The 19,621-nt window shown below is 43.6% G+C and overlaps 1 protein-coding gene across 2 annotated transcripts in view; it reads left to right on the top strand.

The window, feature by feature from the left end:
• NIBAN1 (niban apoptosis regulator 1) overlaps positions 1 to 19,621 on the top strand; it is an 87,594-nt gene that overhangs the window by 8,357 nt on the left and 59,616 nt on the right. Inside the window, exon 1 of one of the 2 annotated variants that reach the window (XM_075760541.1) lies at positions 9,966 to 10,311. The exons of the other annotated variant lie outside the window; for it this stretch is intronic. Coding sequence (XP_075616656.1) covers positions 10,257 to 10,311 — 55 coding nt within the window. The 5' untranslated portion in view covers positions 9,966 to 10,256. Of the gene's footprint in view, positions 1 to 9,965; positions 10,312 to 19,621 lie in introns of those variants that run through there. 2 annotated transcript variants of the gene reach the window in all.

Here is a 19,621-nt window from a genome sequence, read left to right as displayed (position 1 = left end):
ACTAGTACTTCAATTACAGCCATGCGAGACCAGTCTGTACAGTGAACTAGTTCCTTGTTAAACTAGTAAGTTCACTTATGAAGACTCTAAATTGATACAGTTAGTGTTGGCTTTCTGTGCTCCCAGACTATTGAATTAGGCAACATGGGACTAGGCTCCAACTTCATCTCTTTATTTTCAGGGCTGTAGCAATACAAGGTGCTTGCGCTTTGCAGACAGCAGAAACATTCAGGAAGCGGAACTGGGGCACGGTCAGACAGGGACTACCAACTCCTTTTCCAACGGCAAATCCAGCATTTACGTCAACTGCACTAAGTGGCAGCTACTAACACCCATCCTATCCTCAAACAGAGCGTGCTTCCTAGAAACATCTTGAAGCTTGGTGGACTTTTACAGCCCTTCACTTGATGCAAAACTTTGACTGGGCTATCTTTAAATTCACGTAATTCAAATGTCAATCCTATCTCACTGCTGTGACAACCTATTGGCAAGAAGACCTCTGTGCACCACCAGCGAAAATCTTCATAACTCATACGCACCCTAATAGCTGCAATTACAGTTCTGCCAAGCTCATGCAGCACTTTTCCTCACCGTCCCTTGCAGATACAGCTAAACACAGCAGACAGAGCTATTGTTTGTGCAACTCATTCTAGTGCTGTCATGGATGGTCACCAGAGTTAAGGCTGGTACTTCATGTACTTCATCTACGCGAACTTCAGGTTGTTCTTCCTTGTTTTCAGAAGATTTTCATTTTGCACAAGGCAAAACTCTGGCTCAAGATATCACTGAGCACCCACACAATCTTTATTTGTCGTTTATTGTTTTTCTCCATGGACTAACAATGAAACCAATCCCTTCAGCTGAGAGCCAGGAGTCAAGTGGCTAGCAGCGATAAAGAGAAGGAAGGAGGAGCAAGTGAGAGTTTGACCTCACAACCTTTGTTTAGATTGCTGGTTCTTTTTAGTATTTCCTCTTGTTATTCTTTCAAGTATTTGGGGAAAGAGAAGGGAACTGTAGCCAAACCATTATGCGTGCTTATTCTGTAATGTAAACATTTTTATCGTCTCTTTTTTGGGGGGCAGTTGTTTAAATAGCTATAGAAATATACCAGAGAAATGGAGACTAGAGTCTAAAATTTTGCAAGATTTTATTCTGGGCAGTGCACCAAGTAACAGGTAATTGTTGGCAGGACTACAAGGTTAGTTTTGCATACTGCTTTCAGTCTTCAGTGGTGATGTATGCGCACAAAATGAGGGTTGAATACAGCCCTTCAGGCAGCGGCTGGGACCTTTGCAGCTCAATTATACTATGTAGGCAAAGTCCTTGAAAAACTTCATTTTAAAATGGGGTGGGTGGCTGTTGTAGAACATTAATCCCCTTGATTTCCACCTCTTGCCCACTTCTGTGTTCCTCGGTTCTCTGGTACTTGACAGAATACTTAAAGACCACCCAATTCTGTCCAGTACTTACGCAGGCTGTACAAAGGGGAGTGGAAGACACGGACAAAAGCTAGCCTTCAGGTAGTTCAATTACTAAATATCCAGCATGACATCAGAAATAAAACAAGGCCACTGCTGTTTCTTCTGTTGGTTATTTAGAGAGGCAAGCACTAATTTGCGTCTCTGAACACATCAAGAGACAATGCATTAAGGCTAATACAAACAAGTCCCTTCAAGGAGAAATTCTGTCTGGATGTAAGTAAAAAATTGTCACTGTGAGAACAATTAAACATTGGAATAGGCTGCCAGGGAAGTGGTAGAATTTCGCTCACTGGAAATATTCAAGACTTGGCTTGGCAGAGCCCTGGAAAACCTAACTCGATGGCCCTGCCTCCAGCAGAAGGTTGGGCCAGATGGTCTCCAGAAGTCCCTTCCAACCTAGATTTTTCTGTGATCTATGATAATACTTCTAATCATCATGTTTCAAAGTTGGGATAGCAGAAGAATGTTGTTATTTTCTCTCATGTCAGGCAAATGAGGATTCCAGTGCCTACGGACATACTATCTTTATTATGAAATAGAAAAGGAAGGAAAAGCAATAGTTGCATTTCACTTACAAACATTATTGCAACCGACTGTGGTCAAAAGCAATCTGGTAAAGTTGAACTGCATAGATAACCAGGAGAATATAGCTTTCTGCTAAACATCATCAAAAAAAGTAATAAAATGATCTTTTTTTTTTTCTGCAGAGGGCTGCTTTAATGCAGTAAATGTGCCACTATGTTCAATACAGTACAGCAAAACAGCTGGACTTGCAATGATGGATGTGTATATGAAAGCAAGCAATTTTTTTTAATGACTATTATGCCTTCCTATAAAAGCCAAATAAACACTGCATTTAAATTGCTTTGAAAAACCCCAGACTTACTAGTGATTTGATAGAGTTTATCAATTCTAAGTAGTTCGCTATTATATAAAAACGCTCAACTGAAAGCAAAAGGAGATATCGAACACTTTCTAATGTCTACAGATTGAGACTGTATTTTGCACTGCTTCTACAGGAAACCAGGGTGTTTGGTGTTACACGAAGTGGTGTTAGCCATTTTAAGAGACGTAACAGACACTGCTAGCTTGGCCAGGTACTTGTCACGTGTATATGAGTTGCACAACAATAGTGCAGGCGTTTACTTTTCTCTTAACGTTTTGGGGGGTTTTTTTTGCATTAATTAACATAGAAGAATATATAATAAAGGAAAGCTAATACAACCCACTTTGTTGTAGATGCACATATATAAGTTTCACAAGATACAGCAACTGCTGTAAAGATGCTAGCTAGAGAGAACTCAAGCCAGGTAACAAGCTAAAAAAGCAGATTACTTGTTACCCACATTAACTAAAAGAGCAACACAGTACGCATAAGAAAATCAGTGCAGAGGTAAGTAATATACCAGTTAATTACATTTGCTTTCCTAAAGGACAATGAAAAAATTTGTGTCCAGAAATTAATTGCTAAGATTCTTGCTTCCTGCTTCACCGTAAGATGCTCGTTACAAGTTATATACCCGTCAGCATTACTGTGGCAGATCCTGCGCCATTAACAAACATGTCACGACGCAGCATGTGCTGGGATGGGGGAACTGTCCCCTGGACCTGCTGGTGCAGTGAAGTAGGTGATATTCTTCTCTTGTCTGGCCAGATTCTTGTGTGACTGCAGATGAGCTGGAGAGGAGCACGAGGCTAACAGGATTACGAGGATCAGCGAGTACCTCACCCACTGACACAATTAGTACATTGTGTCCTTTGTTGTGAAGGCTTACCACTGCGTGGTTTTCCCATGCCAGAAGCCAGGCTTGGATGGATGGACTTACGAGAAAGCATACACTCTGAGCATCTAAACTTTATGAACAGAAAAACTTGTAAACATTTTGGGATCTATTTACTGTAGTTAAAAACCTAGAAGTGCTAAGGTTTTTATAAAACTATCTAGAAAGAAAACAAAGCAGACAAATCACTTCTGAGAGAGAGGGGGTAAAAATCAAAAATCCAAATTATTCAGCTCTCCTTTGTCTATCAGCGATGCTTTTGAACTCTTGCAGGCCATTCAGTGTGCAAGATGGTTTAGCAAATCCCATTTCAGTTACCACATATGCCTTCTTGGATAGGCTCCCGACGAGAAGCTTCTCCACGGAAAATGGAGACTTGGAACAGGAAGGCTGTGTTTAAACCCTGTGCTTAGTCTTAATGAATATACTCGGAATAAAAAGCAACCAAAACCATCTGTGGCCAGAAGAAGCAAATCCAGATGTCATGAGGATTTAGTCCTCTCCTTCGTTAATCATGTCTGCAGGATCATTCAGCTTCTGCTGCATACGCCTGCTGTACTTTTGAAGGGTAGTTAATAATACATAAACATCAGCTCACCTGGGAAGAAAGTTGCGGTCACATCTTTGTTAGTCAAATGGAAACAGAATTTCTTACTCCTCTAAGTAGAGTCACACTACAATTTACTTAATTAAGAAGAAAAAATGACAGGTCTGATTTCTAGCTTTTGATGTCTTGCCTCACTAAAGTCTGTTCAAAGACAGTGGGATGCCTTGAGCCTTCCTCTGTTACCTGAGCTGAAAGCCTTTAACGCTGCCTCCTGCAAATCCCACCCTATAACCTCATTTCCACCACTTATGAAGGTTTTTCTTTTTGTCTTCCCAAGCAGGTGTGGCTGCCCATCTGAGGCAGTAAAGAATCCACTGGATTGCCAAACAGACAGATCTTTATCCTGGATTTTCTGCTGAGATCAACAGATTGAGCTGTGCCTTCTCATTTCCTCGTCTATAGCTGTGTGCGCACTAGGCAGTGGAAAGCGCAGTCAGCTGTGGGTTTATTTACTGGTTTCTATAGGCCACCTCTATTTCAAGGTGAGGGAACAAATCAATGCATCTTGTTTGACAATGAGGAAACTTTTGCTTCAACAATTCATTTGCAAAGGCCTGTACGTTAGCTGCTTTGACAAGAATGCCCTAACTAATTAAAATACAGCAGGAATGATCACCTCTAGCTGTGTCGTTTAACAGATTTCATAACCTAGTAACTAAGCAGAGAAGGAAGTGGTGTTTGAATTTACTAAATATGTGTATTTAGTAAACAAGAAAAGTTCAACACATACAATTTATTTTGATTTACATATATACAAAACCCTGTAATTACTTTGCCGCTGGGACAGACAAATGGAGTATGCAACAGCTGGAGGCAATTCTCAGCTCTCAGATTCCTTAATTTATAGGAAATAAAATCAAGAATCACATCTTAAAGATTCTGAATTTCACATCCCTATTCAGAGTCTTACTCCCACATCATGTCCTAACAATCAGTTTTCTCCTTACCGATGCCCATCTGTATTAGGTTTAGTTTCCCATTCTTCTGGATCCAGCATTGCCCCTCCAACCTTCCAACAGCAGACTCCAGCTTTGAAGAGTCGCAAGGCTGGCAGCAAAAGAACGAGCTTAAACAAGTGTTCTTGTTAGGTTCTTGACACGGCAGGTGACAGGGCCAACAGCACTCCTGCAGTAAAAACAGGGAGGGAAGGAGAAAAAAAAGTTAAGGGAAGGCAAAGTCTCTTGTTCTTGTGAGGTTACTGGTTTCAGAGGATTTTTCTACTTAAGTACTCATGGTGTGCAGACTGTTTTTCCTTCTCCAGAGCTGCTGTCTAGAGCTGTACTTGAGAGAATCTGTTTATTTGTAATAAATCAATTTTAGAATCTGTTTTTTAAAAAGCAGCTTTGACATCCAAGTTGGTAATATGCCCTAAGTACTACGAGCTTGTGTATTTGGTTATAAAGAGTATTACTTGCTCAGAATATGTTTACAAGTTTTTGTTTGTACTCCGTGTGAACTGGGAACCTAAGACGCGCTGAGGGACCCTTATGGATAGGGCAGAAAAGAACATACCTTGAGTGTATACCATTAGCGGTGTGCCGTTCTCCTAATTTCTGAGAAGCAGTTCTATGTAGGCAGTGTTCTTACGTTTTGCTTACCTAGTGTCTTTAAGGCCCAGCTGCTTAAATCCTCACGAATCTCAGGTGTCAAGAGATACAAGCTTCTAGCCCTCATTTACAGCAGAGCTTTCATGACCCCACCTCACTCTTTGACAGCTAAGAAAAAAGAGCTTTTACCTCAAGTTTTCTACCTTTCCACTAAAAAAGTATTTATTTTTGAGGAGCAAGATGTGTGCTATTTGGATACTGAGGATGGAAATTCTAGATTTGTAGGAATGCTAACGTCTGGCTGAGCCTCACCATGGGCTAGGTATGTATATATTTACTAAATGCGAGTGGAGAGCTACTGAATTAATGCATTGTGAGAAGGTTTCATTGCTGAAGAGTTTCGAAAATCTCTCAGATTATGGATCAGATTCAGTTCTTGGACAAAATCGACATTTATGAACAATTTGCAACCAAGCAGGGTGAAATGATGAAAGTTATTTAGAATTTGGTATTTTCTGAGCACTCATATTCAATGGGTACTCAAACGAATGTTGTTTACGTGTTGAATGGGAAGAAATAAGGCCTGAGGAAGGGAGGCAGCAAAGCCTACTCCTGGAGTAGGTTGTGCACTTAGTAGCCTTGTTACGTGTTGTCCTGCACCACCTTTTACACCATGTCCTTTCACAGAACTACTGAAACAGAGAGATACAAATTATGTAATTTTACCACCAAGATACCATCTGCTATTGAATATACCTTTGCCTTGCCATTCCTCCTTCATGAGTAGTTCAGACTGTCATCCAAACTTCAGCTGTCTCCACATCATGCATTTCCCTTTCATCTTGATATAAAAAATATTTTTTTTACAGTCAGAACAATCATTCACTGCAACAGCCTCGCCAAGGATGTGGTGTATCTGGAGGTTTTCAAGACACAAGTGGACAATGCGCTAGATAATCTCTTCTCGGCTCCTTTTCCCATGAAGGGTTGGACCAGATGATCTTTCGAGGTCTCTTCCAACTTGGGCTGTTCCATGATTCTGTGACTAAGGATCTATTAAAATCCACTCCTCTGTCTGTGGGTTTTCAGTGCTTCTTGCTGGTCTCTCAGAATTAGGGTAGTAGCTAAAACACAACCAACTCTAACTTTTTTTAAGGCTATTTTATTAAAATACTATTTTTGGCTCTCCAGCCGGAACAGTTGTGATTCCCTTAGAGTATCTTCCCCAGCTAGATTTGAAGACCTTCTTCTAACCTTTTGAAAATAACTCATAACGTTTTTCTGTGTTACGTAGATGGAAGGGATTCAGAATATATTTCAACCAACAGCCTGTCCCGAGTAAAGGGCTTGTTTTATCTTCTGACATGTCTTCCCAATACGACTTTCTGCAACCTGGTTTTGGCCTTCAGACAATAATTAACAGTTTCCTGTAGCAACAGATAATTATTATTTATTTGTGATGGTTTTATTACATTTACAGCTGTCTTCGTCAACAGCACTTTGTTATCCTGCTTACAGAAGTCAGCGGTCCTAAAATGGCTACTTTCCCTTGGAGAAATCTTAGAAGGTAGTTTTGGATAATTACTTTTCTCTCCCAATGGATTTCATACACATTTCACTTAAATGCTTCTGGTTGATAACAAACTGTTTCTGAGCCAGCCAAGAAGGTGGGAGAGTATACGGAGGATGAACCCTGCGGTTCCCTCTAAAGCAAAAGGCGCAGTTAAGTGCTGTTACGCAGCATGCCAAAGCACCTTGTTCCTTGGCACGGCTTATTTACAATTAGATAGGCGTTGGTACACAGGAGAAGTGCCGACAACAAGTGGCAAAGATTTTATCGGTCCCTGTGATGACACATCTGCAGTTTGTCAGCCCCGTGGTCGCGTTGAGGACGGTGTGCTTGACTACCAACCGCTGGGAGTTTATTACGATGGTACGCCCGTTTGCGTCGAGAATGGATCTCGTTGTCATGGCTATGTCTGTGGCACATCGGGGTTACGTTACACTTCCCCACACAGGGAGATAATAAAGAAGTGATTGTGGAGACAACCCCCTTCTCCTCCCAAAATAGAGGCAGAGGCTGATACAAAATAAGGCAGCGTAGTATCTGTGCACTGCGCTTTTTGGGTATGAGAGCTCCCAGTACGTTCACTGGCTGCCTCATGCGTCCAGACCACGAGTGAAGCTTGGATTCTGGTGTTGTAAGAACCCATCTCTCTCCTGACATCAGGCTGCCACAAGTGAACTCACAGAGGCAGCGGAGACAGATCTTCATCCCTTTGGTGGGGAAGAGGTGCTTCTCCTGGTCCTCTTCTCTCACGAGGTCACTTCCTCTGTGGGATGGAATTGCTCCATCATGTTGCCCTTTAGGATATAATACAAAACAGGCATTTAGAGAAGGAACTCTTTGGGAGATTAAAGGAAAAAAATCCTCAAAGATCAGGATGTCATAGGAGAAAAAGTGGGGAAAGGCTCGTTTTGCCTCCGGTGATATTTTTGTATTGATAGTATTATTTTATCATTGATAGTGCAGTGCGGGTATGTTACATCAGACTAAAATCTAACATGGGCAATTTCTTGTCTTAGAGAAGGATGGTTTTGTTATTAAGCTGTATAGCGAGAGGATCATTTATATCTGTTCCTGACTTTGCTTACACTTCTCATAGTATCTTTTTAAGACGCTTAAGATACAAACTTTGCCATTAAAACACAGCATTTCCCTATCTTAAAAGGAAAATGATGGTCTTTAATTAGCTAGCATTTGTGAAAGGCTTGGGGATCTTGGGGATCAGGTATTACCAAAGTATAAAATGTTCTAATTAAAAAACCTATTCAGTTCTCATTTTGTTTTTACCCTAGCTGTAATTAGACAGGGAGGTTTCCCATTCAGTATGCACACTGACATCTGCTCTTGGGTATAAAGCTTCTGGGATTTGGCATATTTTCATCTGCTAAATGACGAGACAGAATAGCAATCCAGTTTACAGCTCATGAATTTTCCATAGTTTATCTCTCCAGACTCCTGGAGCTGACTTGCATATTACATGTGACCGTACATTATGAAAAGCTGCTCAAATACAATTGATAAAAGATATGCTACACTGAGCAGAGCCCAAATTCCTCTCAGAGTTAACGCCTTTAAAATGCACAACAGTAAACAGTATTTTCTCATCGTCGTTTACTCACACAGCTCAAAGATGTGCAGCGAGCAAACCACAGCATCCACCTTCCTGAGCAAGTGCAAAGCTCTTGAGCAGAGCTCGACAACCAAATATATAGATAACAGAGGCTGATTCACATTTGACCTCTAGAAGTGCTGTTGATTTAGTATTATATTCTCAGCTGAGATATCTATATGCTTGTGAAACGCTGGTTTTAGTGATGCTCTGGATGAACCGGTCTCCTTAGGGTAGTTAAACAATTGCTCCGTTACGCGTCAGTACAACCGGCTTGTGCCCAGAGAGCGTAAATTGATAGGGAAGTTGCCGTCAATCAGCTTTCTTCAAGGAAGAGCCTGTTTAGCAGAGTACTGAACTTGATATTACATATTGTCTTCAAAATTTCAAAGCTAGTCAAGTTTAGTGTTGGTTTTAAATGTTTTAAGATTCAACCTGAAAATTTTTAACCATCCTGTGAGCAAACCGAGTGGCAAAGTGTTAAACGTACTTAATGCACAATCCACGTAAGCAAAACCGAACTATGTTAAAGCAATTTCACAGCAAGCGATGGATGCGTACCAGCTCAATGAAAAGTATTTAAGTCTAAAATACATCACTTCCAGTCGCTGTGACTCTCCAGCATGTCAGCACAATCCATATTCATTGCAACTCATCAACTCCGTACTGAACATATGAGGCACAATAAGGTATGGCATGCTGCCCGTTGCCTGAATTAGCATTGTAAGACTAGGAAAACAGAAGAAAATACCTTAGGAAGTCACATATGGTATAAAGCCTCACTGAAATTATTATTCAGAGGCGAGGAAATTGGGATAGCCGTTCCATACTGTCTTACACTGCTGTGCCGAGGATCTGCCAGCTGGGGCTCTTGCATGTTTTAGGAAGTTGGTTCAATCACTGGATGATATTTACTGGTGACGTGCATTTTAGTGCCTGCTTGTGTAGGTTTATTGTTCATCCTGGAATCATGTATCGATGGCATCCTATATAGGTCACCAGGATTCCCAGTTAGAGGCTGACAGGAGCAGGAGGATATGGCCCTGCAGGCTGGGCCATATGTAGCCCATGGTGTCTCAACGTGCCTTGTCAAAGGCAGCGTCCTATTTGAAGGACGTTTCAGGTGGTTCTTCCTTCTTGAAGAATGTTGGAGAATTTTTCTACTGGCCTTCAATCCCATGATACCTGCTACATGTGCAACCAGTGGTCTTTAAAGCAGCCTCCATGGAAACTTCAAAGGGTCTGAGTGTGTCTCCGTGAGACGGGGGTAATGAGTGACCCGTGGGCAAGAGGAGACAGCCGTGCTGTGCATTTTGATGGGCCAAAGAAACTAGACGCCCCCCCCCCCCCCCCCCCGCTTGCCTGCAGGTGGACGTGCTCTCCGTCTCCTCCGCAACTTCTGCCGGAGCCTCCTGCCACATTCCCGAGACTGGCGAGGGCCAAGCCCGGGCTCCCCTCCTGGGCAGGGCACGAAGGGGACGGCCGGAGGAGAAGCGAGAGGGGCGGGAGCCCTCCTGCCGCCGGCGCCCCAGCAACTCTTGGCGGCGGCGGGCGAGAGGCGGTGCCTGCGGGAGGAAGCGGGCGCGGAGCGCGGGGCCGGGCCGGGCCGGGCTGGGCGGCGGCGGCGGCGGCAGGAGCGCTCCCCGGCACCGCTCCCTGGCAGCATGGGCGGCTCTGCCTCCAGCGTGCTGGACGAGAGCAAGTGTACCTACATCCGAGGTAGGGCTCTGCAGGGGTGGGAGGCGAAGCGGCCGGCTGCCTCCCGAGGCTTTTCCTGAGAGCGTTGCATGTGCAGTCGTGCTTTCTGCTGGGAAAGCTCGGAGAAAAGCACCGAGGGCGAAGGGAAGGAATGCCGAGCGGGGCCGGGGCCGGGGCCGGGAACGGGGCGGCGGCCAGCCGGGAGCCCCGGGCTCAGTGGGGTTTGGGCACTGCTGGGCTGCTTCGGAGAGGGACGGGGTCCGACGGCGTTTCGAGCAGACGGGTTTTTAAAGGGCAGTGCTTTCAAAATTCCCGACGAGTGAGTTATGCCTGAGAGCTAGACGCTAAAAACTTTCAGGAGTGTGGAGAGATGCGACCCGAAGCTGTCCGTGTGACGGGAAGGTCCCGGTTCTCCAGCCCCGGCACCTGGAACTTTTGAGGCACCGGGTTTTGCCAAGGTAGAGCGGATCAAGACTGGATGGCCCGATTTTTTTTGTGAAGCCCATTGAAGGCAGTGGAAAAACTGCTGGGTGGGTATTTAGGTAGACAACTCAAACTTGGGTAAGAGCAATTTTTTATTGCATTGAAATGTTAGGAGAGGGAAAATGAAAGAAAAAACAGCTTTAAATTTATGCATATTTCTATAAAACTATGAAGGAAAGGAGCGTAGTTCTGTATTTTGGGGGGTATTTTTGTTATTTGAGTAGTTAAAAGATGAAATACATCTTGCTCTTACCTACCTACATTCCTTATCGGTAAGGTAGCAGGTAAAGTATTTACAAAGCAAATTTTAAGGCTGGAGCGAAACAGAAGTTTGCATGTGCAAAGGAAGCCCTGTGCCAGTATATTATGTGTAACGCATCTGAAGCCTGCGAGAGTCCTCACTGCTGCGGACTGGGAGATCAAACTCGGGACCGATGATTCAGACCGTAGGGTGACTCCTGGGTGGTGCCCGCAGCCGAGCTTGTCCTTTTATTCTGTTGCTTTGGGATTTTTTTTGTGATGTAGAGGGAGTGCAAATGTTGAACCGCTCCTCTGTTAGGACTCGTTTGAAATCACAGTGGATCTTTCAAGAGATTCCCATAGTGGGAAGGAGGTCCACATATTAAATGGCTTTCACCCAAAAAGCAAATGGCAAAGCTGCAGGCTTCGCATGTGGAGGTTTTTCTACAATGTCCCTGCAGTATTGTCATTTTGTCACCCGTTGAGGGTGGTTTCAGGTCCCGTCAGAGCCACGAGGGTGCAATCCCCATGGATTACTTTTTTTTCTTTACGCTCCTCCCCACACTGCAGCCAGAATTGCTCTTCCATGGTTCAGCAGGTCAAATTGCCTGGTCCCTGACTGAGTGAGGGCAGTTGTGAGATTTGGAAAAGGCTGATGTCCAGTTACGGGGGAAGGAAAAAAAAAAAAGGAGATTCAGGGAGCTTATTAGCTTCTTCACAGCTGTGCAAGAGGAAACAGTGCACATCTTTGCCTTGGACATCATCTAGAATTAGAACAGGGAACTCATTTCGGAGGGTTGGGAAATCCGTATCTGTTCAGACCCGTGTGAAGCTGGAACTGGATGTATGTATCTGGGACTTCCCTATAGCTCAACGGGAGGGTGCCTTTGCCTTGCTGAGAGCTGTGCTGCTCTTCAGACACGTCTCCAGTGTGCTTATCACATCTTTGCGGAGGCAAGTGATAAAGCAAAATCATTGTGAGAAAAGAAATTAAAGCATTGCACTTATCCCCTGGCTCAAGTCTGCTGTTCCTGGTGTATGTGAGGCTCCCCCGTTCAAAACTTTTGCCTTGAAAAATAATTAATGATGCACTTTGTATGGAGGCTCTCTGTAAATTAGTACTTCGAAGAAGGAAAAGGAATCGGGAAGAACGTCTTAAATTGAAATAGAGTGCAGTCCAGCCAGCTTGCCAAACCTGCTGCTCGTGTTGAGGCCAGAGTCTGCAAGAATCAGACCTTGCTTCGCTGTCTTATACGTCTCGGTCTGACGTTTTTCCAGAGCGAGTGCCGTGGTGAGTTCTTGTTTGAAGAGGCAGCAGGCTGAATTGCTGATTCTGGGGACTGAAAAAGCAGCACATTTTTTAGCCAGCTTTGTAAAGGTTAGGTGGGTTTTACGGGGGGGGCTGGGAGTTTTGGACGTTTTTTCCTCCAAAGATGATGCAGAGGCAGTCTTTAGTAAAAAGGGAAGGGAGTTACCTGCTTTTTGTCAGCAGAACTGCCAGTCTGTAGTGTTTGAATGGGTCGGCTCTGGTGAGGGGCGCCCTGAGACAGCAGGGTCAAGGATGCTGCCTCGCACATCTTATTGAGAGACTGCAGTCAGCAACGTTCTCCAAACTTTGTGCGTTTTGGGATGCTCACTCATAGCGGCCTAAGTATCTGCAGACTCAAGACAGGAAATCCCGAGTATTACTTCAAGTGAGTTTGGTCTAGATCATCTCTAGTGCTCACTTCCAACCAGCGTTTCCGTAAACACACCAATACTCGCAATTTATGCGTCCTGGTTTCGCCACTAGATTTTTGCATCTCCTTTAGCGTAGTTCGGCAATGACACGTCCCCCCTTCTCCTTGCCTTCGCAGCAGGAGCTTGCTGTGATTGAACGCTGGCATCCTTCGGTTAGTTCTTGCCACGCTAACCTCAGCCTGCAGCAGAGAAAATGATTTGGGTGGGACGTCAGCTCTGTAGCATGCTGGGCTGCTCCCTGCAAGGGGGGGGTTAGCCAAAATCGCGTGGGGCGGAGATAAACGTGACTGCTTGGACGGGTAGCAGGATTGCTGCGTGGTTGTTGTCATGGTGGTGTGATTTAATTTCTTGTTGCTGTAATGATAATTTAATTTGTCTGAAGCCATGTCCTTGTGTTATGAAGCCTTGTAGTTTATGTAGACACCATTTAAGCTAAAACACAATGTAAATGTGGAAAGGGGGGACTGAGGGCTAAAGAGATGGGTGCAGTTGTCAGCAATAAACCGATATGGTTTCTGCATCAACATACGTACAAACCTACGGGCTTTCTAATTTCCAACAGTCTGTTTGCTCACGTTGTTTGAGGGATGAGAGGAGACCAAAACAAGGACAAAAATTATATGATATGTAAAATTATGTAAAAAAATATGTAAAAACATACGTGTAGGTGTCTGTATAAACCAGCGAGAACATGGCCCTCAGCATGGGCACCCCCAGGTAGAGCCCGGGAGATGCTTTGCTCCGTGCCGTTCCCGCGGGGGAATAAGCACAAGCCTCGTCAGACCAGTCGCAGAAATGAATCCCAGCGAAGATCACAAAGGCATCCTATGCGGACTCTCGGTTACTGAATGCAAAGGCTGTGATTTCCACCTAAACCTACATCAACTTCTGTGCTCTTAAGGAAGAAGCAGTAATACTGAACCAGCCAAATTGCAAATTGTTGAGAGTTGCGCGTGCTTGTACACAGGGCAATATCTTAAGCCATACCTGAAAGTCAGATAATACAGTTGTTGACACAGGAACATTCATTTCCTGCAGCAAATAATGCCGAAGAAGAGAATATATGATGCCAATGTGTAATTTTTCAAGTGGTCTGCGCAGTACGATACACGTGAGGCTGTGTTTGAAATTGCACGGGCAGGGCTGGTCCTTGTGAAGTTTGAATCAAGGACAGGTACTTCACAAGCTGCCTAAAGACTTGCTTGGGGATGGCAATGTTTTGCAAAACAATTCTTATACTCAGAAAATCTCTGCATTAAGAAACTGTGTGTGTGTATATATATATATATAAAATGAAGTTATATTTTGTAAGCCATCACAAAATCTTTTGTCTTTTTCAAGTAGAAATTAAGGAAAATTGGTAATTATCATGGGATGAAATTGTGAATAAAAAGTCAAGACTGGATTTTCCTTATTCCTACCTGAAAGAAATGAACGTCATAGTAAAGTAAAAGAAAAAAGAGAGTCAGCAGGGACTCCTGTGAGTGCTGGGGACAGCTTGTACCCGCTTGGAGAAGAATGGGTGGCGGATCCTTAGGGGAGAGCAGGAGGCCGTGTAGTGCCAGCAAGGAGGAGCAGAGCAGAAAGCCAGACCAGATGCGCTGCTGCATTGCTCGTCTGGAAACCCGCAGCAGTTTCAAAGGTGTCTTCTGTTCTGTGTAGCGTGAGCCTGTCTTTCTAACCATACCTATGGAGAAATATTTTTTTTCCATTTATTTAAGATCCTTTAGCTATTTAAAATACACACACATTATAAGTGATAAAATGATTTCAAGCCCCCTGAAATTAGAATAAATTTTTATAGTCATTCCTCTAGGTTTTGGACTGAACCCATTAAAAAGAAGGAAAGACTTGTGGAGGAGATAATCCTTCTTTGTAGGGTTTTGGTGAGACCACATGGGAATCATTCAGGATGCTAGTGAGATGGATGGGGTTTAAAAAACGACAGTGGTAATTAGGAGTCTGGGAGTTGGCCATGTGAAAAGAGTTTATTAAAAAAATTCATGCTTTCGGTTTGATGAGGCATGGGCTAACCTTGTGATGGGAGGTATTCGTTGCGTGATTTCTCTAATGATATTTAATGAGTGTTACACCCAACAGGGAGCGGTACAGGGCGGTAGTGGGGAGTTGTGGACTCAGGGTGCGATCATGAAATTGGGGTAAAAAAGATGAAAGTGCCTGTTAAAACAACTTTGTAGTATGCCCTGAGAGACTGTGCTGGGGGTTTCAGGATTGCTGATAGAAAGTTTTTGCTTTGGGTCTCTAATATTAGCCAAAAAACAATTGAGGAAGCAGATCTCACAGCGGGGAGAAGGGAGAAATGGCCCTGAGATTCTTTAGCGATTTTCCATTTCTGTAGTCTCAGCAGCAGCAGTAGCAGGGGACCAAGCTCTGCTCTGTCACGTATGGTCTGTTGGGACCAAATTATTTTAAATTGGGAGAGGAGCAGAGATTTCAAGCACCCAACACCAGTACATCTTCAAACGAGTTTAACATACAAAAAATTGAACTTCTCTGAAGGTTGTTTTTTTATTAAAGGTGCTCAGTGTGTTTGCCCATATCCAATCTACCCATTTCTATAAACATAAAGCTGTCCAGAGGACAAGGCTTTGTAGTCATTTGCTTTTGATTTGTTCGTTTAAATGCACTTTTTCTTCCTTCCTTTCTTTTCCATCTCTTTCCTCACCCAGGCGGATGGGACAGCCCAGCTGAGGGACTCAGCGACGGTGCTGTGACCCTGTGGCACCCAGGGGTGCACCCTGCAGCTTTCCTCATGGTTCAGGGCTTTTTTCTGAGCAGATCTTCCAGCCCTTCTTCTTCTCATTTGACAGTGAAAGCTATTACTTAACGTCTGTAAGAAATTTCTTTCTAGGCATTTGTTTTGCCTATGAATTTCAGTATGGTACTAATTAAGATGGGGGTTTTTTTTTGCACAAGGATAAAACCCTTTAGTTATGTTCCTACAAGAGGCAGCATACTTAGAAAAAGCACATAGACTCCTCCTATTCTGTCACGTTTTAGAGACTGAAGAGGAGCCTGGTTCACCCTTTACTTAAAAGACAAGATAGGGAAATCAGTCGCAAGCTTTACAGGAAACCACGTGAACAAATACCGTCACTCGTACGGAGATAAGTCCCACCGACTCGTCAGGAGATAACCCAAGCACCTCACCCAGCTCGGGAGTGAAATTCTCACCAGCAGCCAGCCGGCATGCACATAGCCGTGAGCAGGGGTGCTGGAGGCTGGAAGAATAACTTGGAATTTATTGTGGAAAAGTTGGCCTTTTTTTTGGACAGGCTCTCAGACTGGATATTGGATTTTCTGCTTTAAACTGTCCTGTAGTCCTTCTGGTTTTAATTTGGTGTACGACTGCAAGTGTAACGGAGTTTTGTAAAAAATCTGGCTGCGCTTAACTGCCTTTTCTCCCAGCCTGTTACAAGCTTTGTCTTGCCATGTTTTGGAAATCCTCTCTCTTTCGTTTTCTGTGGGTGAGCGTGGCTGTAGCATCACACAGGGCAGGAGTGCGATGGCTCTGTAGACTTACCAGCATCTACTTCATAGCTCTTAGAGGGTGCTTTTCCTTTTCACGTCCTGAGGTTTATGGTAAAAGCTGATACGATTTTTCTGCGATTCTCAAAATCTAAGGAAGAGGCAGAGTGATATTTTCTTCTACAAATACATATTGAATCCAGATTCGTGACTGTGGGTTAGCACTTATCAAGTACTATCTAATCCAATCCAAATAGGCATGAATACCCATGGAATGAAAAAGTGAAATGTGTAGGAATTCAAATTTCAATATGGATGTGAGTTTCTATTTTTCATTATATTCACCTTCCTGAGTGTCTTAAGTTCTTGAAGACCTTAAAAAATGAGATTTTGAAGAAAAATTCTTTTGGCTTTTCTTGTTTTCAGGGAAGTGTTAGTCCTCAGAGAAGTTGTTGCTGTTGGAGCCAGTGGCAGATTTTCATCCTGTAGTTTTAATAAATAGTGCATGTCTGTGTTGGAAAGGAGAAGCAGCTTCTCTGGGGTTCTTACATTCTTTAATTCAGGGGGCCAGGCACTTTATCTTAGCTTTAGACTGAGCGCAAGCAGAAGTTGGGAAAGGTATTTACCATCCAACTTGAACAGAATTTACTGTACGTGGTAACTTCCAGATTTCCCCTTTGGGAGATTAAGGCAGGAGATACCTTCTCTGTTCAGTTTCCATTGCTCATATAGTCCCGTTTATTAACTTCTTTCAAAAGTACTGTGAGCAATTCTGGAAGTTTACAGTCATGTTGTCTTGCAACGGGCACGGTCAAGAATTTCCCTAGTCAAAGCAGGATGTAAGAGTTTGTTCTTCAGTTTGTCAATAAAAAGATTGTCTGTGATCACATCTCATTTACCTTCTGTAAACGGCTTGAGGTTTTCATAACCCCAGAAATCTCAGTTATTCGTTTTGCAGCACAGCTCCTTTTCCTGCCAAAGCAGCTGGGAAGCCAGGTTAGGCTCCTTGCCCGTTCAGCAGGATCATCTCAAGCTCCCTTACACCAAAGCAAACCGTCTTGCTTGCACAAGAACTAACCTTAAATATGATGTGCTGCGTAACGCTTGCTGCGGAGCCTAGGTTTTAAAACTGAAAGGAAAGGAGATCTTTTTTGGGTAGTATGAGTGAAGGGAAACCACCAGGTGGTAGGGGAAGGCATGTGGCATTTTTCACGTTTTTCTGCTGTCTGTGTAGAATTCAACGTACAATGTTGAATTAAACACAGGTATCAATGGAAAGAGCTTCTTCTCAATAGAAGTGAGAAATACACTCAGATTTGCCAAAAAACCTGTAGTTGAGAGGCACACTGTAAGCGTGGAGTCTGGTGCTCTTTTGTACTCAGTACTTCCAGAAATCTTAAAGATTGGAGGTTCTTTACTTAGTGCAGCTTGACCACAAATTATAAGCCGGTCTTTGCATCTGATAGAAATTTTATTGATATGAAAGGGAGGAAAAGCAAGCTCTGAGATGATTAAAGCAGCTTTGTTGTTGATGCCTTTGGGCAGTAGCAGCTGAGAAGCCGGTGTCTAGATGTGGAAAGATGATCTTAATAAGGAATGTGGCCATGGCGGCTTTTAAAGTCCAGCAGCGTCTCTTTCTACAGCTTTTCCCTTTGCCTATAATAAGCACGCTGTTCTCGTCGCACTTAAAGAGCAATTAAAAGTGGCTTCCAGTTTTTGAACACGCATGCAAGCATTTTAGTTGCTTTTGCAGTTAAAGGACAGTGATGAAATGAGGCCAGCTCTTACGTAAAAGCAAGATTAAAGCTTGTGGAAACGGCTCAAACTTGCGTGAAGGAAGGGTTCGCCTGTTTGGGTTTTCTAAAGACTTTATCCTGTATTTTTTTATTAGTCATATATAAAAAATATTTGATGCTGATTCTGTATTAATGCTTAACTTGATATGCATAAACGAAGATTTTGGTAATTAGTTTCTCTAGATATTTAATTAAGTGCTAATTTTTAAATCATAAGCCTTTAATCTTCGTGCTTCTGTGATAAAATATTAGTTAATACCTCAGACACAAACAGTTGCTCTTACACTTTGGTTAGTACTAAAGCTTTAAGGCTACGTATTAGGCCATTGTAGTGCTACCAAAGTTGTTACTCAGTTGTTGCATCTTTTTTTTAAAACTAGGTAGTTGTCTTGGCTAGCAATATGAGGAAGTAGAAAACAAAAGCGAGGCTTTTGGGTTCTCTTGGTTGGATAATTAAAAAGTTAAAAGCGATAGAGTTTTCAAAAATATGTAGATTATTTTTGTATGGTTGGAATTCTTCTAAGAAGTAAGTGAAATAAGGAGTAGGGTAGCTCACTGATTTTCTAAATAAATTTTCTAATCCAAAAATAGTTATTAAAAATAATTTTTTGATGTCGTTCGTGACGAACTTGATTCTAAGCCTGTTCTTCTGCCTTGCCCTGAGCAGCGTGGTTCCTAAGGAGCATGCAGATGCCAGAGAGGCTTTCGTTGTGGACGACATGTTCAGTGTTCCGTGCAATCCCTGTTCGGTGCCAGACCAGCCAAGTGTCTCGCAGGTAGTTTTCTGCTGAAGGTGTGGAGGGTCCGATGGGAGTAGGGGGAGGCGCCACATCAGCCGTCAGAGCGTGACCGTGGGCGTTGGTAGATGTTTGCCACTGGCTGCCGCAGGTGCGTGGTCACGCTCCGGGATCTCAGAGGTTGGCTGTGCCAACCTTTTAGGTCGGAGCAGCGTGCGCTCCTTTGAGACTGCCTCAAACTGTGGCCGGCACCGCGCTGCTCAATGGGCTGCAGCAATGCAGTAACTCCAGGGTGGAAAACAGCAGCAGAGGTTTCTGGCTCACTACCCGCTTTACGTATCTTCTCAGGAGTGAGCCATCATCTGTCCTTCTGTCCTTCTGTCTCAGAAGCATAAATTCTGCTTCTGAGATTTATGCAAAGTGAGCATGCCAGCTGATCTTCAGGTTGTTTTTTCTATATGTCATTGCTTAAACAGTGAACGTGGTGCATCCTCCCCGTTACGGTTTCTGGCCAGGCGGCGTGCCGAGAAAAGCCACCCACATCAGTGCCTGGCTCGTTTTTGGACTCTCCTCTGATAACACCAGCAGCGGTGGTGGTGCCTTTTCAAATGAGAGTGGACTTGTAAGGAGATCATTGGTAGCCATGTAAGACAATCAGTTCATAGCTCCCTGTTTTTCCCAGGTTCGTTCTGTATTGTGCTTGTAAGGTCAACGCGTGTTTTGACCGGGGCTCTCACACGTTGCAACTTGCAGAAAAGGTCATCTACACCTGAATCGCCTGTTAGTTGTTGTGTGGGGGACTTGTTGGTCCTCACAAAGAGTGTTCGTGGTACAAACAGCGTAGGG

This window comes from Balearica regulorum, chromosome 8 (genome assembly GCF_011004875.1).
Source record: "Balearica regulorum gibbericeps isolate bBalReg1 chromosome 8, bBalReg1.pri, whole genome shotgun sequence".
Lineage (NCBI taxonomy): Eukaryota > Metazoa > Chordata > Aves > Gruiformes > Gruidae > Balearica > Balearica regulorum.
This window is presented reverse-complemented; position numbering and strand designations above follow the sequence as displayed.